The sequence below is a fragment of the Protopterus annectens genome, chromosome 6.part0 (assembly GCF_019279795.1).
Source record: "Protopterus annectens isolate FY-2018-M chromosome 6.part0, PAN1.0, whole genome shotgun sequence".
In the NCBI taxonomy this organism is placed as follows: Eukaryota; Metazoa; Chordata; order Ceratodontiformes; family Protopteridae; genus Protopterus; species Protopterus annectens.
Genome location: NC_056737.1, coordinates 1,144,158,546 through 1,144,176,566, shown reverse-complemented (window position 1 = coordinate 1,144,176,566; position 18,021 = coordinate 1,144,158,546). Strand labels below are relative to the sequence as shown.

The window sequence follows — 18,021 nt, the reverse complement described above, 5'->3', positions numbered from 1 at the left end:
GTAAGCTACCTGTCCTGCCACCACAGTGCAGGCCACAGACCTTCCTAATGTAAAACAACTGGTCTGAAGCCCAAGTGCTTAATCCAAAAGACTTAGAATGAGTTACAACAAGCAGTAATAAATACAATTGAGTACCTTTAAGATTACGCAAAAGCAAAATAAAGTAGGAAGAAACACAAATACAGTAAAAGCAGATACATTTTTTTTTTTTTTTTTTTTTTAGTGGAAAGAGAGAAAGGAATAGCAGAAACTAAGCTGATTGGCTTTCTCAAATGTTCTCCCTGTACTGGGGGATAGTTATGGAAGCATAACCATCCATTGAAATTATACAATACTGAACATAAAATGATTGAACACAATCATAAAAGGCATATTTTTTGCAGGGAGCAAGTCTCCCTGCACCCCCTACACCCCTAAATCATATGTACCAACTCCAGGATCACACTACAGTGGGGAAAAGGGCAAATTTCTAATGATGGCCAACTAACTTCCTTCCCTATGAAAATCGATTGCTGATATGAACATTCGATGAATGGATATTCGATATAAAGGGATCAATGATTAGGTATTCACGGAAATAAAACTTCGATGAAGTAATATAGACCATTCTTATCTCTGTGGTCGCATGACTGCAGAGTTGATATATTTGTGTGTGTGTGTGTGTGTGTGTGTGTGTGTGTGTGGGGAGCGGGCAAGGGGACTTGTCCATTTTTTCCCCCATCTGGATGAAGTTACAGTCCATTGTCTTTATTTGGAAGAAAATTCATCTTGATGTTACTCAACAGTTCCTATTGGAACCATATCCTTTTTTTGTTTGTTTTATTATTCATTTAGGTATCCCATATGGTTCACAGGTGAGGATAAACTGTTATATACCAGTCCTTGTTAATGCTGCTCATGCTTCAAGTTTAGTGGATCCTTCCTGCTCCTGGGTTGTCACTTTTGCTTTCCCCTGCCTTCACTGTGAAGTAACACGCTACATAGCTGTCTGGCTTGGCATGCCATTTGAATCACTACATCCAGCTGCACGTACACGCGCGCACACATGCACACACGCACGCACGCGCACACACACACACACACACACACACACACACACACACACTCTGGTTATCTGTTATTACAGCTAGGACTTGCATCTCATATTTGTCGGCAAAACTATTATCTGCTTCATCCAGTTCTTCACTGCAAGGATGTGTGTAGCCAGGCATACTCTTTGCACTCTACTAAGTATATTTTTCCTGAGCATCATATCAACATGACTTTTTTTCTCGTCATATTATATCTACAACTGTCTAAATGAATGCCTTTAACAACAGATGCAATATTGCTGACTAAAAAACAATATTTTTAACAGTTTTAGGGGAAACAGCTGAAAATGGTACTTACCTTTACTAAATGCTTAGAGGGCAGCATTTAGAGAGATGTGTCCATTTTTAAGTGATAGGTAGCCAAGGTGGGAGGTAGCAGTAAGAGCTTGCGAGTACAAAATGGAATGTCCTTGCTACACCTCTGCTTGACTGTATGTTATTTGCAAGTTTTCCCCAAAAAAGTGGCATCTAATGAGCTGTGTGACTGTCTTACTCGGCAAACTATTCACTATTTGACCAAATCATTAACACATCAAGTTTTAAAAAGTTGGTAGTATAAAGCAACAACAGGACTTCTCAAGTGACAGTGTTAGCTATAAAGTTCATAAGTAAAATTTAGTAAAAATAACTACTATTAACAAATGAAATGATGGGTGACTAAGTAACACTGGCACATAACTGGAGCCCCCACTAATGTGTTATAAATTACACATTTTCTGCAGCTTCTAATCCTGTGTCTAAGTTAAGTATTTCAATATAGTCAAAGTAAAACTTTGTCATTCAGATCATACAGCAAGTGAACAGCTAAAAGAAATTGCATTTCTCTAAGCTCATGTGCAAAAATGTACACTTAACAAATACACATAGCAGCAACAACAACAGAGTCCAAGTTATCCAAAGCCATTGAAGCTGCAAATAACCATGCTGTGCCCATCCCAGTGGTGATTTTAGTGACTGCAGCCATCCTACCAGCCACAACATCTACACTGTTGCCGTCTCTATCTCAAACAGCAACAAATGTTCCAAGTGCCAGTCCGTTCATCTCTGATCACGCAAGTCACACTACCAGCACAGTACTATCTGAGGCCTGAACAATTTACAGTGCCCATAACAATTCTCTCCATCCACACTATCCTCACCAAGATTGTCAGCTCTATCCTTCAACACCAGCAACGTTCCAAAGTCTGGACCAATCCCTTGACACAACAGAATCCAAAAATCCACAAGCCAGGCTCCAGTTCCTGCACTCAACACAACCACCATCCCTGAAGGCCCAAAACAAACACGGTCAACTCAACGGTTGGCAAAAGAACCACCAATTCCAAAAATCAGGGCAAATACACCAGACCTGAGCAGATAAACACTAATGCTGCAGTCACCACACACCCAACAACAAAACAGTTCACAAACAGATGACATGTCAATAGAAAACTACATAAAACATGAAATGCACATTTGGGAGCCATAGCAGCTGCAGCCATTAAGGGCGCCTCCATCTTAGCATGATATATAGTATCAAGAAATGCATTTTAAAAGCTATGTACCTGTTGCTCACTGTAGGTATGTAGATTGAACAGTGGTCTTTGGAGCACAAATTCGTCTTCTAGATTAGTCTGCAATTTGGCTCTTGATGCTTCTGTTTCGCCCATCATCCTAACTGGATCAAATTCAGCTACAACAGCAACCTAGTCAAGAACAGTTACAGTTTATTTACAGCAAAGGCCTTGCAACAGTGCTATTTTAGAAAATAACAATGCACTTATACTCGAATAAATAGTACAAAACAAGACTTAACATAAATTGGAAAATGAAATGGCATGATGAGGGATATGCATCAGAGGAGTAAGGAAAAACTACATGAAGGAGATAGTACAAAAAGAATTGTGGTCATCTACAGAAGGAGATCTTAATAAAGAAAACCAAAAACAAGGGAAATAGGTAGTGCAGGACATTATCAAGGTAAACAACACAAAGAAAATAAAGAAGAAAAAGAAGCACAGTTGTGAAAATCAGTTGCACGTGGGGTAGGAAGGATAAAAAGTGGTGTGAGTACAAAGCAAACAGAAAACAAAGATTAACAGTAACTATCTAAAAATGGTTTAATGAATGTTTAAGGTGAATGAATACACAAAGAAGCAGGTAAACTACCAAAACATGTTTGGAAGCAACGGGTTAATAGGTTCTGGCACTTTCGTAGTGGATTACTGGTTTATTTTCAGTGCCTTGTGCTAGTTTGTTTGTGTAATAGGTTCATAGTGACAGATGAAGCTTAAGACCCAAGCCATCAAGACGATTAAATGCTGTCATTCCCTGTTTGTATTTTCTGTCTGCATGTAAGTGTGTATACTCTCTTAACTCAGACTGGCACAACGGTAGGTATGTAGTGGTAGCTTGTTTCAAAGCCTTGGCAGACACATACCCCCAAGCATCTGAAACCTACTGATTTTCCTTTGTATATTGATGAGTAATGCAAACAGTAAAACGCTCTTCTGTTTGCCTGATATGCACTGCAGAAGACTTACAACTCTGACAGCATCAAGCAGGACAAGGAGTTATCTATTAAACACAAATATCATCAAGCAACCTGTAGGACAATTACAACACTGACAGTGACGTTAAATGCTTGTAACTGAAGTCCTTTACTTTAACTTGCCATTTGGTAAAATACCTTTATATTCTCTTTCCCCCTCAGTGGCTGAGACTTTTGGTGAAACTAGCAGCACTGTACTGTGTTAATAATCTGATCGATGGTGACTTGTACACAGGAACTAGTCTGTGACTATAAAGGCCTGCTTTCAGGAAAATCACCTCACAGATTCCTACATTACATGCAGGAAGTGACCTCCTGAACTACTATTATTAATATAATCAGCTCTGGTGTTACAATACCACCAGGTATAGAACCTCTGAGGAGCAACACTATTTATTAAACTAGAGACCCCCCCCCAAAAAAAAAGGTGGTTTTCTCCCTGCTGTCATTCTCAGTAACTACTAAAGCAATATAATGGACCTTTATATTAACATCTTCCTTTAACTGCAATTAAAGCTAAGTTACTAAAGCTTATTTCCCTATGCTGCCTTGAAGATGATGATGAAAAGCAGTGTGAAATGTTTTGGGTAGGCACAACAAAGTAAAAACATTTTTCAATTATGTGTGATGAAACTTAAGCACACCAACTCCTTCGTGATCTCATCTAAAGCACTGCTACATTTCCAGACAGTTTCTATGCTCACCTAAATGTACACTTTGAGACATTGAATCCCTCGGCACAAAAACAATGCCAACTTCAGGAATTAGCCCCTGTGGTGGAGAACCCTAGTATAAACAAACACTACCTTAATATCCCAACCTCTAAAAGTGAAGGTAAAAACATTAACAAATAACTTTAAAGCAAAAATTGATATCATCCAATGGTAAGTATATACTGAAAAATGCCCTGTGTTAATGGCAACCACAAAACTTTTTTCAGCTATGTCAGAAACTTTACATGAAATACTTAGCAATACGTTGAATTACTACATAAGAACAACACATAATCATCTGCAGAAAACATAGTCAACATATTAGTGAAAAAAATTTACTCTAACGTTACACATTTATCTCTCCCCAACTTCCCCCACATATTAACATTTTCACAATCCCCCTCCCTAAGAGACTTGAGAACATGTTCTGAGGGCACCTTCACAGGCCAAAAACACTAGTGCCATGGGTCCAGGTAATGTGCCAGGCTGCCTTCTTATCAGCATTTAAGCATAGCCTTACAGACACGCTACTAAACATATTCAGTCTAAGTCTGCCTACTGGATCTTTGTTGGATGTGTGGAGAACTGCTTTAATCATCCCACACCATAAGGGAGGCCTCAACCACTGATCCTGGAAACTACATACCTGTAAGTCCCACCAGCCTCATCTGTATAGCATTATGGAACTGATTAACAAGGACATCAGCAGTATACAATCCCCTTGACCAAAACCAGTTTGGGTTCATTAAAGGTAGAGCCTACCTTCTAAACTTGGTGCACTTCTTTGAATAAGTTACTGATGCAGTAGATGCTGACAAATTGGTTCACACTGCTTACTTTGATTTGGCAAAGAACTTTGATACTCACTTTATGGCATTAATGACGAGCTGATCAAACTTAATTTAAACTTCTATATTACCCACTGGAAAGCAAACTGGCTTACTTGACAGAACCTCGTCTATTGGTGTAGGGTGCATGTTTTCACAGAAAAAGGTCATTTCTATTGGTGTCCCTCTGGGACTGTCCATGGGTCATTTCTCTTTTCAAGGCTGATGTCAAAGGCCTGTGGCTGACAAAGTTTGTGGATGACTGTAAGCCCAGAGGTGTCATAAACTTTCCAACTGACTTGCCGATTCTCCAAGAGGGCCTAACACATATGCATAAGTGGTGCCTGGACAACAGCCTTCAGCTAAATGCCAAGAAATATATTAATGTGCCTTTGACAAACATGGGTAATCATGTACCTATCACACAGATATCATCCCTTTGAAAACTGACACAGTTATTATCGTCCTGTGCACTTTTGCCAACAGTGAACTATCTTTTGATCACCGCGCATCCACTGTCATTAGGAAATTCTTCTATATAGCCAGACTAATTACTAATTATCTTCTAGGTCAAGGGAAGTTATTCCTTTCTACTCCTTTCCCATCAGACTTAGAATATAAACTCTCCATTTGGTATGCACTTGTCGAAACATATGATTCGACTCAAAAAAAAAAAAAAAAAAAAAAATGCCGAGTTTACTCAATAAGAGAATCAAGGGCATGTCTTTCTTGTACTACACAAACCACACTTCCTTTCTTTTGTTTTCTACAGACTATTGAGGAGGGACATCTACCTCACAAAGTTTCAAAATATCCTGTCCTATGTGGCCCTTCTACACATCTGCCATACAAATAATATCATGTGTACCCTTAATCTTCCACTTCAGCATGAACAGGCCCTGCTGTTAAAAAAGATCTTGCGATTCTTGCTCTTTCTCAAACAATCCCCCTTTTAGGGAACAGGCTTCCTTTAAATGTAAAGCATAGTAGCTCCCCTGATCCTCTTCAAGCGCAACATAGACAAATGGATGTGAAAGTATAAATTCACTACTGATCTGGCCCCTCAAACCCTCATTGAAAGAGACTGAAATTAGGTAGCAGTTATTCATGTTGTAGTGTACTAATGAAATGGGACCTTAAGGCTAAGCTACAAATGATCTACCTAATTAACAACCTAGTATGAACCTATGAATCTGTGTTAATCAGTCAAGCCCACTGGACACAATTGTCCTTTTTCAGTGGTTTACTGCGTACTTAACAGAGTTGCTCAGAATCACACAAGAGGCAAATGACGGCTGGTGGAAGCAAACAGAATCAAATGTATTTGTTTATTTTACATTTGTTAACTGGGAAAGTCCGACTAGATTCAGATCTATTTTCAGTGGAGGCCCTGGGAGAAAAGCTCCACATAAACAGATACATAAGACATAACAGTTGGAGTTTTTTATATAATTACATATAGATACACGTTCTAGGTTTGTTGGAATACATACATAAAAACTTTGCAATTATTAATTCTAATAATAGAGCATAAACAGTTGTAGTAGTACAAAGCTTAGCAAGGTAGCATTTCATTCAGTAGTATAATACATTAGAGTGAGACAGCTGATTTTATCCAATTTATTTTAAGACAGTTTATACAAGTAGCCAAGGAATGTAGAAACAGCCTCAGTAAGAAGCTGAGAACCCTTATAAGATCCTCCAAAGATAGCTATGAAAACACAATTGCCACTAATTCCAAAGACAACCACAAGGCATTCTATAGCTATGCAAGAATCTTGATGGCAACACCCAGATCTGCTCTGAGTTACAGCACAAAGGCACGAAAATTACAGAACCAACTGATATTGCCAACATCCTGGCAGATAGGTTCAGTGCTAACTTTACCCCCCTCTCACCCCCTAAAGGGCCCATATCTATACAGGAAGAATGCAGAGTCCCTGTAATCACAACTATGCAGGTAAAAGCTGCACTCTCTAAAGCCAAAAATATAGCATCCATGGGACCGAACAACATCCCAGGCTGTGTTTTACACGAACTTCAGAATGAACTGGCTCCCCACTTAAGCACCATGTTCAATAATAGCCTTGCATCAGGCTTTGTGCCCACTGAAAGGCCCACAGCAAGTTATCCCACTCCACCACTGATCCCAGGAACTATCCATCTATTAGTTTGACGAGCCTGGTCTGCAAGGCCATGGAACGTATCATTATGGAACTCATAAACAAAGACATTGGTAATCTCCAAACTCTGGATCCCACCCAGTTCGGGTTTGTGAAAGGCAGATCATGCCTCCTGAACCTGATCAACTTTTTTGAGGCAATCTCCAAAGCCGTAGATGAGGGTAAGGTGGTTCACACAGCCTATCTTGACCTCGCCAAGGCTTTCAACACCAACCCCCCTTTCTGGAATTATAGCTAAACTCACTAAACTAGGTATAAATCCCTATGTCACAAGATGGCTTGCCAACTGGCTCACTGACAGAACCCACACTGTAAAAGTTGCAGACTCCAAATCTGACCTCAAAGCAGTAACAAGTGGAGTACCACAGGGTTCCGTCCTGGGACCTCACCTGTTTGATATCTACTTCTCTGAAGTACAGGCTAACATAGAAGGCCTCTGGCTAACAAAGTTCGCAGATGACTGCAAACTAGGAGCCATAGTCAAGTCCCCAAATGATGTGGACATCCTACAGAAGGGTCTCGCTGAGACAGATGCCTGGTGTCAGAGCCATGGCCTCAAGCTCAATGCCAAAAAGTGCAGTGTCATCCCCTTTGGTAAAAACTCTGTACCTATGAACTACCACATAGGCAGCAATCTACTTAACACCGAATGTGTGATAAGAGACTTTGGGACCCAGGTGGACAGTAGTCTCTCCTTTGATAGTCACATCGCCACAGCAGTCAGGAAGTCCTTCTACGTGGCACACCTCATCATAAAAGGGTTCTCATCCAGGAAAAAAGAGGTCATTGTTCCCCTCTACTCGACACTCATTAGACCTATTATACAGTACAACACCCCTTTTGGAATGTACCTCATAAGACATCTGCAGCAGCTGGAAAGGCCACAGAAGTACCGCACAAAGAGGATTACTGGCCTCAAACAAATGCCCTACACTGACCGCCTCAAAAAACTACAGCTTTACTCTGTAGCATATCACCTACTTCGAGGTGATCTCTGCCTAACATATAAAGCTATGTCAAACCCAGAGCTGTTGGACATGCTACACCTAAAGAAATCCCAATCCCTCCGAGCTACACGCTCTAGGGACCTAAACCTTGTCACCACAATAAACAGGACATGCTGGAGGGATAGATTCCTGTCCCAGAGACTTCCCATACTCTGGAACAGGCTAACCATCTATGTCAAGCAAAGTACTTCATTAGTACTCTTTAAGAAAAATCTTGATGAGTGGATGGGAAATAGGAAATACACCCCGGGGATCACTTCTGTGTCTCTGCTTGACAGTGGCACAGGAAAATAACTTTCTTGGGTGGCGTAAGCCAGGGAACCTTGTTGGCTAGGCTTATGTAGGCCCTTGGGCAGATAGCCTACTACCTACCTATGAACATATGTAATAGTGAGTAGGTTAGTCTGGTTTTGTACAGGGGCACAACCAGTTAGTTTTTAGGTGTGCTTTGAGAGACGTTTTAAATTGGGTTATGGAGTGGACTGCTGTAAGTTCAGCAAGGAGTAGGTTCCAGGTTTTGCCAACAGAGTTGGAAAATAATGACTCACCCACTGTGTTATTGGATTTAAGAGTTTTTATTAGCATTTTATCAGAAGGATGGAGTTTTTTTAAGTTATTGTAGGGGGTGATTATGTTTTTGAGTAAGAACAACTGTTAATTGGGTATACTGGAGTTGAGAGGGTAACTCTAGCGAGCCTAGGGACTGTAGGTTAAGACAGTTGTGTGTTCTATATGCTGAACCTGTGGCAAATCTGGCAATGTTATTATAGCAGCTATTGAGTTTACTGAGGTCAGATTTACTTAGGTTTGTATAAATCGAGGAGGCATAAAGTGTTTACGAGCAGTCAATGTCCTAGCAGTTGGGGTTAGGAATGGCTTAATCCTATATAAAGAGACAAGTTTCTTATTGACTGTTTTAATGGTTCTATCAATGTGGGCATTAAACGTCGGGTTACTGTCAACTATTACATCTAATTGTTTTGTAGTAGATTCCGGGGAAATTATGGTGCCATTGTTGGATGTTATGGTAAATGATGGCAAAGGGACTTTCCGAGTGGGGATGAAGAGTAACAGTTTTGTTTTATATGGATTTAATAGAAGACACCGGTCAGTGAGCCAGCTTTCAACTTTATTAAAGGTATTTTGGGACAAGGTAGGTCTATCGGGGAGGTGGAAGAACAGATTAGGGTAGAGTCATCTTCATATTGAATGCAGGTTGCTTTGGGGGTGACTGTATGGAGATCATTAATGAAGATGGAAAATAGAAGAGGTCCTAGTATAGACCCTTGAGGGACTCCAAGGGTGATTGGCAATAGGGAGGATATGCTACCCTTCCATAGCACAGCTGGTTGTCTGCCATTTAGATAGGATTGTAACCAGCATATTGCCAGGTTATCTATGGCCAGAACACGAGTAAAAAACAAGTAAAAATCTCAACAAGAAGAAGCTGCATTGCTTTTTTGTGGCGAAAACGCTTTTTCCTAAAAAAATAAAACTGCGTTGATATTCAAGAACACAGGCTGCTGGCGTTCTCCTTTGGGACTTCCTGTTGAGATTTTTACTTGTTTTTTACTCGTGTTCTGGTTGAAGAAGCTGCATTGCTTTTTTGTGGCGAAAACGCTTTTTCCTAAAAAAATAAAACTGCGTTGATATTCAAGAACACAGGCTGCTGGCGTTCTCCTTTGGGACTTCCTGTTGAGGTTATCTATGGCAAGAGTTTTTAGTATCCATAGGAGTAATTGATGATTTACCATGTCAAACGCCTTGAATATGTAGAGAAAGAAAGCAGAGGAGAGCTTGTTATTATTACAATATTGATTTATTGTCTGAGAAAAGGAAAAAAGGGCTGAGGTTGTACTATGGTGGTGTCTAAATCTGTGCTGAGAGGGGGCTAGGCGATTGTTCCAATTAAGGTAACGCAAGAGTTGCATATGGATATATTTTTCCATAATTTTAGCTAGAGGGGATAGAATGGCAATAGGCTGGTAGTTTAATAGTTCAATGGAATTACTTCCTTTATTGGAGAGGAATGACGTGGGAAATTTTCCAGACGGAGGGGATATATACTTAGATGGTTCTGTTGATTAATATTGAATATTGAAATTCAAATAAATAAACAAACAAAAAACGTACGACAGGAAGCAATTCCTTAATATCACATCACCTTAATCCTCCCTGCTAACTCCGAGTACTTGTCTAGAATGAGTTACAATGGGTCTATTTCACTTTGTCGGATCACTATTTAGCGAATGCCTCTGTCAAACAACTATTCAGTGAAAACATTAACTGTCAAACTAACTTTTCAGTGAAAACTTTCCTAGGGCAAACTGATTAGTCTACCCTAGCAATCATTAAAAATAATGCAAAAAAAGAAATCAACACCTACGCAGGTGGGGGGCTAGGCCCCCACATCCCCACTAACTAAATATAGCAATTCCCAGATCTTACTACAGTGGAGAAAAGGGCAAATTCCAGATGGTAGCCAACCATCATTTTGCCCTTAGAAAGTTTCTGCTGAAAAGTTAGTTACAATTAGTGTTTTTGCTGAATAGTTGTTCGATGAATAGGCATTTGTTAAATACTGATTCAACAAAGTGATAGGGACCGGTTACATGCAGGTAGTAATAAAGAATGGTACATACACAAACAAATGGTATGAATTTAAATATTTTAAAAACAGGAGACCACTTTGATGAAATCACAAGTCTCTGCCATTTTACTGGTCTCTGGAAATAGAATATCGGATTCAAGTGAAATTATTCTTAGCAAAGGAGTCAAGTATTCTCTGCAACAGAATTACAGTCAATTGAACCATGACAATTGTAACAAAAGCAAGAAAATGGGCAACAGGATGGCTCATATATTCTGAAGCAACAGACAGGGGATCTAAAACACTGTAGTTCCTGTGTTTTGCAATACTTAAGGATAAAAGATTGCTGACAGAGGCATACTTATGTGCTAAGAAAAGGGAGAGTAATGAGGGAATAAAAGTTAAATGGTGCAGAAGAAGCTATAGGGGTTAAATGGGCTAAATAACAAACATAAAATTCAAAAAGGATAAGAAAATTACTTTAAAGCCAGAAAAAAATAACTGAGGTTGATGTTGCATTTTAAAATGTAACATGTGAAAGATGCATGTCAATTGATCGAAATGCCAAAATGCTGTAACATCAACATGTAGAAAACACAAAATATTGAACATTTATTTAATAGATGGGGCAAGCCCCCCCACCCATATTCCTCATACACACCCCTGCTAATTATATATAACAACCCACAGGTCACAACACAACAGTGGGGAAAGGGAAAATTTCATTTTTAATATTTTGTGGTTTCAACGTTTTGATGTTTCTATCAAATGTCATGAATCCACATATGAGAATTCAATCATTATATGCTTTATATTAGAACTATGGTGCTTAGAGAACAAACAGAACAAGATAATTTTGGGATCTGTGCACTGATAATACATCTCATTAGTGGAAATGTTTTTCACTCCTTATAAATTTGTAGTTGCTTTTGCAATAATATATATGAAAATATACCTGACGTCTAAGAGCATCAAGACGTTTTTCTCTCTCCTGTTCTTCCTGCTTTTGGTGAAGGGCCATTTCTGCTTTCTCAGCAAGATGCTCCTTCAGCAGATCCTGTCTATAGAGGACTCTAGAAATAAAAAAAAAGTACAGAAATGGCAAAAAATGAAGAATAAGACCGGTTCAAAAATTTAAACACCAGCAAAGTGTAGACTGCTTAACAGTTCAGCTATTAGCCTGACCTTTTCTGATAGGATTGCACCATAAAATAAAGTCTCCATCTATAAACGTTCAAAAAGAAAAATCCATGGCATCCCTCAATGTCTCAGAAAACCCAGTATGCAGCCTATAACTGGGTCAAAAAAAAACAGGCAGAAACTTCACAGTGTGGAGGGTGTGAAGTTCACTCCTTGAAATATGTTATGCACCTAGTTCACTAATAAAAATCAAACTTAAAAATACGTACTACAAAATAATAAAATAGTAAGTAGTCCCCAGTTGAGTTAAAAATGGAATAACCTTTATTAAAGCACACTAACAAGCAATCCTAGTTGAGTATAATGAAAAGCACTGAAGACATTCATTGTTTATATATAATCAGGTTATTTGAACAAGGGAGGGGTTACAGAGGGTGGTGCTGTTAAGAGAAATACAACCATTAAACTCATTCTTCTAACAGAGTCCTCCTTAACACCATAATGTAAACTGAGACTGTTCTACTTTAGAATTGAAACTAAAAAGCTAGAGACAAATTAAAATATATGACATAAGAGCAGCTAATTAAGGCTAACCTACTAATCCAAATTTTATTAATTAAGAAACAAACTCACTAACAAAATGACTAACAAAAAGATCGACAACTATCACAAAAAGAAGTTATGCTCCTACCATAACATTCCATCTGTGTTGTTGATCTTCATTCATTCTTGACTGCTGAGTTCGGTTCTGATCCTCGGAACTGACTTGGACGTTATATCAAGCTCATGGTAGCCAAAAACTCTCAAGCTAAGGCTACTCATACAGCCTCTCTTCCATTTACCTCAGATTGAGTTTACCTGTTATGAAGAAAATTATGGAAGCTCTGTCTGAGCAACAACCCTACTAGAGCACCAGGACTTGTTCCAAACCTCCAGGAGTCCGTAGGAGGGGGTTGGAAGGGTGGATGTCAAGAATGAATGAAGATCGATAACACAGATGGAAAGTTATGGTAAGAACATAACTTCTTTATCTGATGTTGTCAATCTTCATTCATTATTGACTGTTGGGACAGAGTCTCCAGCTACTTTAGATCCTGGGAGGCCCTAAGGAAGGATATTCCTGAGCACCATAAAGCCAAAGGATGCTCTTCCCCTAGAGACCATGTCCAATTTATAATGAGTGATAAAGGTATGAGGAATAGCCCAAGTTGTGGCTGCACATATATCTTCCACAGAAGCTCTGAAATGAAAGAAAACTGAAGTGAAAACAGATCTGGTAAAATGAGCTCTAACATTTGCTGGTAAATTGAGTTTATTTTGATTATAAATTAATGTAATGCAGTCTTTCAACCATTTTGACAGAGTGACCTTTGAAACTGGTTTGCCCAATCTAGTGCCCAAAAAGCATAGAAACAGGTGGTCTGATTTTCTAGATGATTTTGCCCTGTCCAAATATAAACGTAATTGGTTGTCAACGTCCAACAAATGCAAGTAATAATCTCCCTTGTTTGAGAAATTTGGAAAGAAAACTGGTAAATTTATGGTTTGATTGATATTGGAGTCTGACACTACTTTAGGCAGAAAAGAGGGATTAGAGTTTTGAGTGATAGTCTCTCTCTTTGTGAAAAATTATATACGGATGCTTCACACACACAGCCTGTAACTCTGAAATTCTCCTGGCAGATGTGATAGCTAACAGGAAGAGGGTCTTCCAAGATAAAAACTTGAGATCACAGTTGGCTGCTGGCTCAAAAGGCTGATGATGAAGTATTTACTGCAAGACCAAGGTTAAATCCCAAGGCACTATGGGATCTTTGAAAGGCAGCTTAAAACGTAAAGCGCCTTTAAGAAAAGTTTTGCAAAGACGGTGAGACATCAAAGAATAATCATCAAATCCATTATGGAAATTCAAAATAGCAGCTAAATGAACCCTAATGGTAGAAGTTGATGCTACTACTTGAAATAAGTTGGCTAAGTATTCTAAGACCTTATCAAATGGAGCCGATAAAGGATCAAGATAGTTTTTATCAGACCAAATAGCTAATCTCTTCCATTTGCTAAGATACTGTTTTATGGTGGATGGTTTATGAGGAGCCAGAAGTATCTTTTGCACTGGGGGAGGAAAAATTATTTTGCCTGCCAATTACTGGAAGTGGAGAAACCAAGCCCTCAGCTTGAGATTTTGAAGGTGGGGATGGACCAAGCCCTGAGGATGAGATAACAGATCGGAAGTTGGATCCAGAGTCCACGGCTGGTGAACTAGGTGAGGCCAGAGAAAGGGAAACCAGACTTGATGGGGCCAATAAGGTGCAATGAGAATCACTTTGCTTCTCAACCATTGGGTTTTCCTCAGAAAAAGGGGAATTAGAGGGATTGGTGAGAAGGCATATAGAAGTCTCGGGGGCAATCGTGGAAAAGTGCATCTCTCAGGGAATCCCCATGAGGTGGGACTAGGGCAAAGTAGCTGCTGCATTTGTGGTTTATGGGAGAGGCAAACAAGTCACAGCAAGGCTCACCCCATCAATGAAAGATTCTCATCATTACATTGGGATTGAGAGACCACTCGAGGTAGAATGATACACCTGCTTAGTCTGTCTGCAATCATGTTGGAATTCTCCAAAATATGTGTTGCTATTAGAAAGCAGTTGGAGGTGCTTGCCCATTGCCAAACTCTTAAAGCTTCCCAACATAGAGGACAGGACCTGGTTCCCCCTTGTTTGTTGATGTACCGGACTACTGACATGTCTGACTGGACAGCAAATGCCCTGAAGGAAGGGCAGACTGGAATGCTTGCAACACTAAAAGCACTGCCCTCAGTTCTAGGACACTGATATGCGGATTGGCCTTTTGAGGAGACCAAGTGCCTTGGACTGTCTTTCCCTGAAAATCCCCCCCATCCTATCAGGGAAGCATCTGTGGTCACTATAGCATTGGGCTGAGAGGAGCAGAAGGGGCAACTCCATAAATTCTCTTCTGGCTTCATCCACCGAGATAAAATCTGTCTGCAGTGGTTTGTTATGAGGACTGGATGGGACATTGGGTGAGTTAACAGTGACCATTGGGAAGCCAGGAGCCACTGAAGCAGCCTCATGTGGTACCTCACTGGGGGACTAAAGTGATTGCCGCTGCCATGGACACAAGAAGTTGTAACACTACACGAGCAGGAACTTTGTATTGAGAGAGTCTCGCTTTAAGTTGCGACCTCAACTTTATCAGTCTGTGATGAGGAAGGGAAGCCATGCAGGATTTCATGTTTAGTTTTGCTCCAATGATTTCTGTGTCCTGTGTGGGAGATAGTTGTGCTTTTTCTCTGCTTACTGAAATGTCCAAGAACTCATGAAGACATAGAATGGAGTCCAAGGCAGAAAGCAGCCGATGCCTGGTGTGGGCGTTGAAGAGCCAGTCATCTAAATATGGAAACACATGGAATCCCTGTAGCCTTAAGTGAGCTGCTACAACTGCCATGCATTTGGTGAACACCTTGAGGGTTGTAGTGAGACCAAAGGGCAGTGCTCAAAACTGGTGATGACTGACTCCTAGCTAGAAGTGGAGATATCTTCTGGAGTGTTTGTCCACCTTTATGTGGTAATACGCATCCTAAAGATCTATGGAGCAAATCCAATCATCTTTCTCCAGAAAAGGAAGGATAGATTGAACCGTGACCATCCAAAATTTTGTTTGTTGCACAAAGCTGTTCAGTACACTGAGGTCTAAGATTGGCCTCCAGTCCCCTTGTCTTTTTTAGCACTAAAAAGAATCTTGAGTAAAATCTGGATCCTATTTGGTCTGGTGGGACTGCTTGGATGACTTTTTGAAGCAGCTTTTGAATCTCTAGTGCTGCTATATCCCTCTGACTGGGTGGAACATCAGGAAATCACCTTTGTGGTTTGGGAGAAAGATTGAAGGGAATATAGTAACCTCTACTAATTATTGTCTTAGGTTCATAGGTTCATACTAGGCTATCTGCCCAAGGGCATTTATAAGCCTAGTCCATAGTTATGTGGCTTTCGCCACCCCTTTAGTTTGAATAAAAACTATGCCTATCATTTTGCTGTGCCTCTGTCAAGCAGTGACACTGAAGTAATCCCTGGGGTATATCTGCGATCTCCCATCCATTGGTCAAGATTCCTCTTGAACAAGGCCAGCAAGGTGCTCTGCCTCACATGTACCGGGATTTTGCTCCACAGCATAGGGAGTCTCTGGGTGATGAATCTGTCCCTCCAGCACCCAGGAGTCCGATGTTATAGAGTGTCAGGCTGAGTGGTGCAGAGAAAATCTTCCCCTGACTGCTTCCAGAGGTAAGCAATCTGGCCACCACTCAGGAGCACTGGTAGGTTAGTCCAGAAAAGGAATCCCTGGAACCCTGGTTGCACGGACCCCCTCTGCCATGGGAGGGGCTTCTTCCAGAAGAGTTTCTCTTGCATGATCTCTTATGGGGTGGCTCCTCATAGAGTAGGTCTGAGGAGGACTAAGAAGATAGCGGACTCTGCAGTAGGGTATCTTGCTGCTCTTGTGCCTGCTATCCCAAGGTAACAGACTGTGACAGCTGGGAGCCAAAGGATACATAAATGTGATACTCCAATGGGGATGGTGCCATCTGTGAGCCTGCTGAGGTTAGGACTCTCTCCATAATCTGGAAAGTAGGCCCGCCCAAAGAGAGATGGGAGCCTGGAACTGAGAAAGACAACCTCAGAACGTAGGTCACACCCCACTCCGATAAGCTGCCTCCCAGGGTAGGAGCTGAGAGAGGACTTGTAACTGCCAGGGCACCAGGAACCATACACAGCTCTGTGGAAAAAAATCAGAGCCGATCCAAGGATTCTGGAGCCGACAGCCAAATCATAAATCATATAAAAGAATATCAGAAATAGATATAGTAGGTATGCAAAACAGAGTTAGAAACACACTACAAGACTGCTTAGAATTGAGAGTTTTAGATTATGAGCTATATCAGTATCTTGTCGTGTACAAAGTATTGGTTCCGGTCATGCAAGGTATGCTGAAAGTAAATAAGGATCCTTTGAATCCACTGATGAGACCCATCATCTCAAGCAAGGGATGGTGTACCGAAAGCATATCTATATATCTGGAAAAGGTCATGAGACCTCTGGTTGACCAAAACCAATATATCTTAAAAGATTCTAAGAATTTCCTAGTCGATCTATTTGAATTTTGTACCACTAATGGAAGCTTTACAAGCTACACTATGGTAAGTCTTGATGTTCAATCACTATTCACAGTGATTCTCAATCAGCAGGGCATATATATGTTAAGGTGGTTTTTGGACAACCATTGGGTAGGGAACACAGCACAGAAAGAGTTGGTAACACTGCTAATGGAGCTTGTTCTTGAAAATAATGCCTTCATTTTTTATGACCATACATATCTTCAATCAGATGGCGTAGCTATGGGCATACCCTGTGCCAATAGATACGCCAACATTGTTACGGCCGTATGGGAAGATGAACATATATTAAAAGGTAGATTCAACAGCCACATTAAGTTCTATAGGAGATTTGTGGATGATCTTTTCTTCATATGGGAAGGTACTGAAGATGAATTAGCTGAATGCTTTAGCTTTTTGAATAACACGTCTAGCTTTCTAAAATTCACTATGAAGAGTTCTACTGTGCTATTAGACTTTCTTGACATCAAAATCAGTGTCACTGAGAAAGGTAAACTCACCACTGGTGTACACAGGAAAGACTGTCATAGAAATGCATATCTCCATAGAACAAGCATGCAGCCACAACATGTGTTTGACAACAATGTAAGGGGGCAAGGGATGAGGTTATCTAGGTTGTGTGTGGATTCTGAAGATTTTGAGACTGAAATGTCTAGCCTACAAGACAAGTTCATACAAAGAGGATATCAACAGAGGAAAGTGAAGAACAAAATAGAAAAAGTTAAAGATGACAGAGGTGAACAAGGGAAACTTTA

General features: G+C 40.3%; 1 protein-coding gene across 1 annotated transcript in view; it reads right to left on the bottom strand.

Annotated features, from left to right (window-relative positions):
• Window positions 1–2,620: 2,620 nt before the first annotated feature.
• Window positions 2,621–18,021, bottom strand: part of CCDC148 (coiled-coil domain containing 148) — a 2,032,828-nt gene continuing 2,017,427 nt past the window's right edge. Inside the window, exons 13-14 of the mRNA XM_044073632.1 lie at window positions 11,897–12,014; window positions 2,621–2,776 (exon numbers count right to left, since the gene is read on the bottom strand). Of these exons, the coding sequence (XP_043929567.1) occupies window positions 2,621–2,776; window positions 11,897–12,014 (274 nt within the window). The remainder of the gene's footprint in view (window positions 2,777–11,896; window positions 12,015–18,021) is intronic.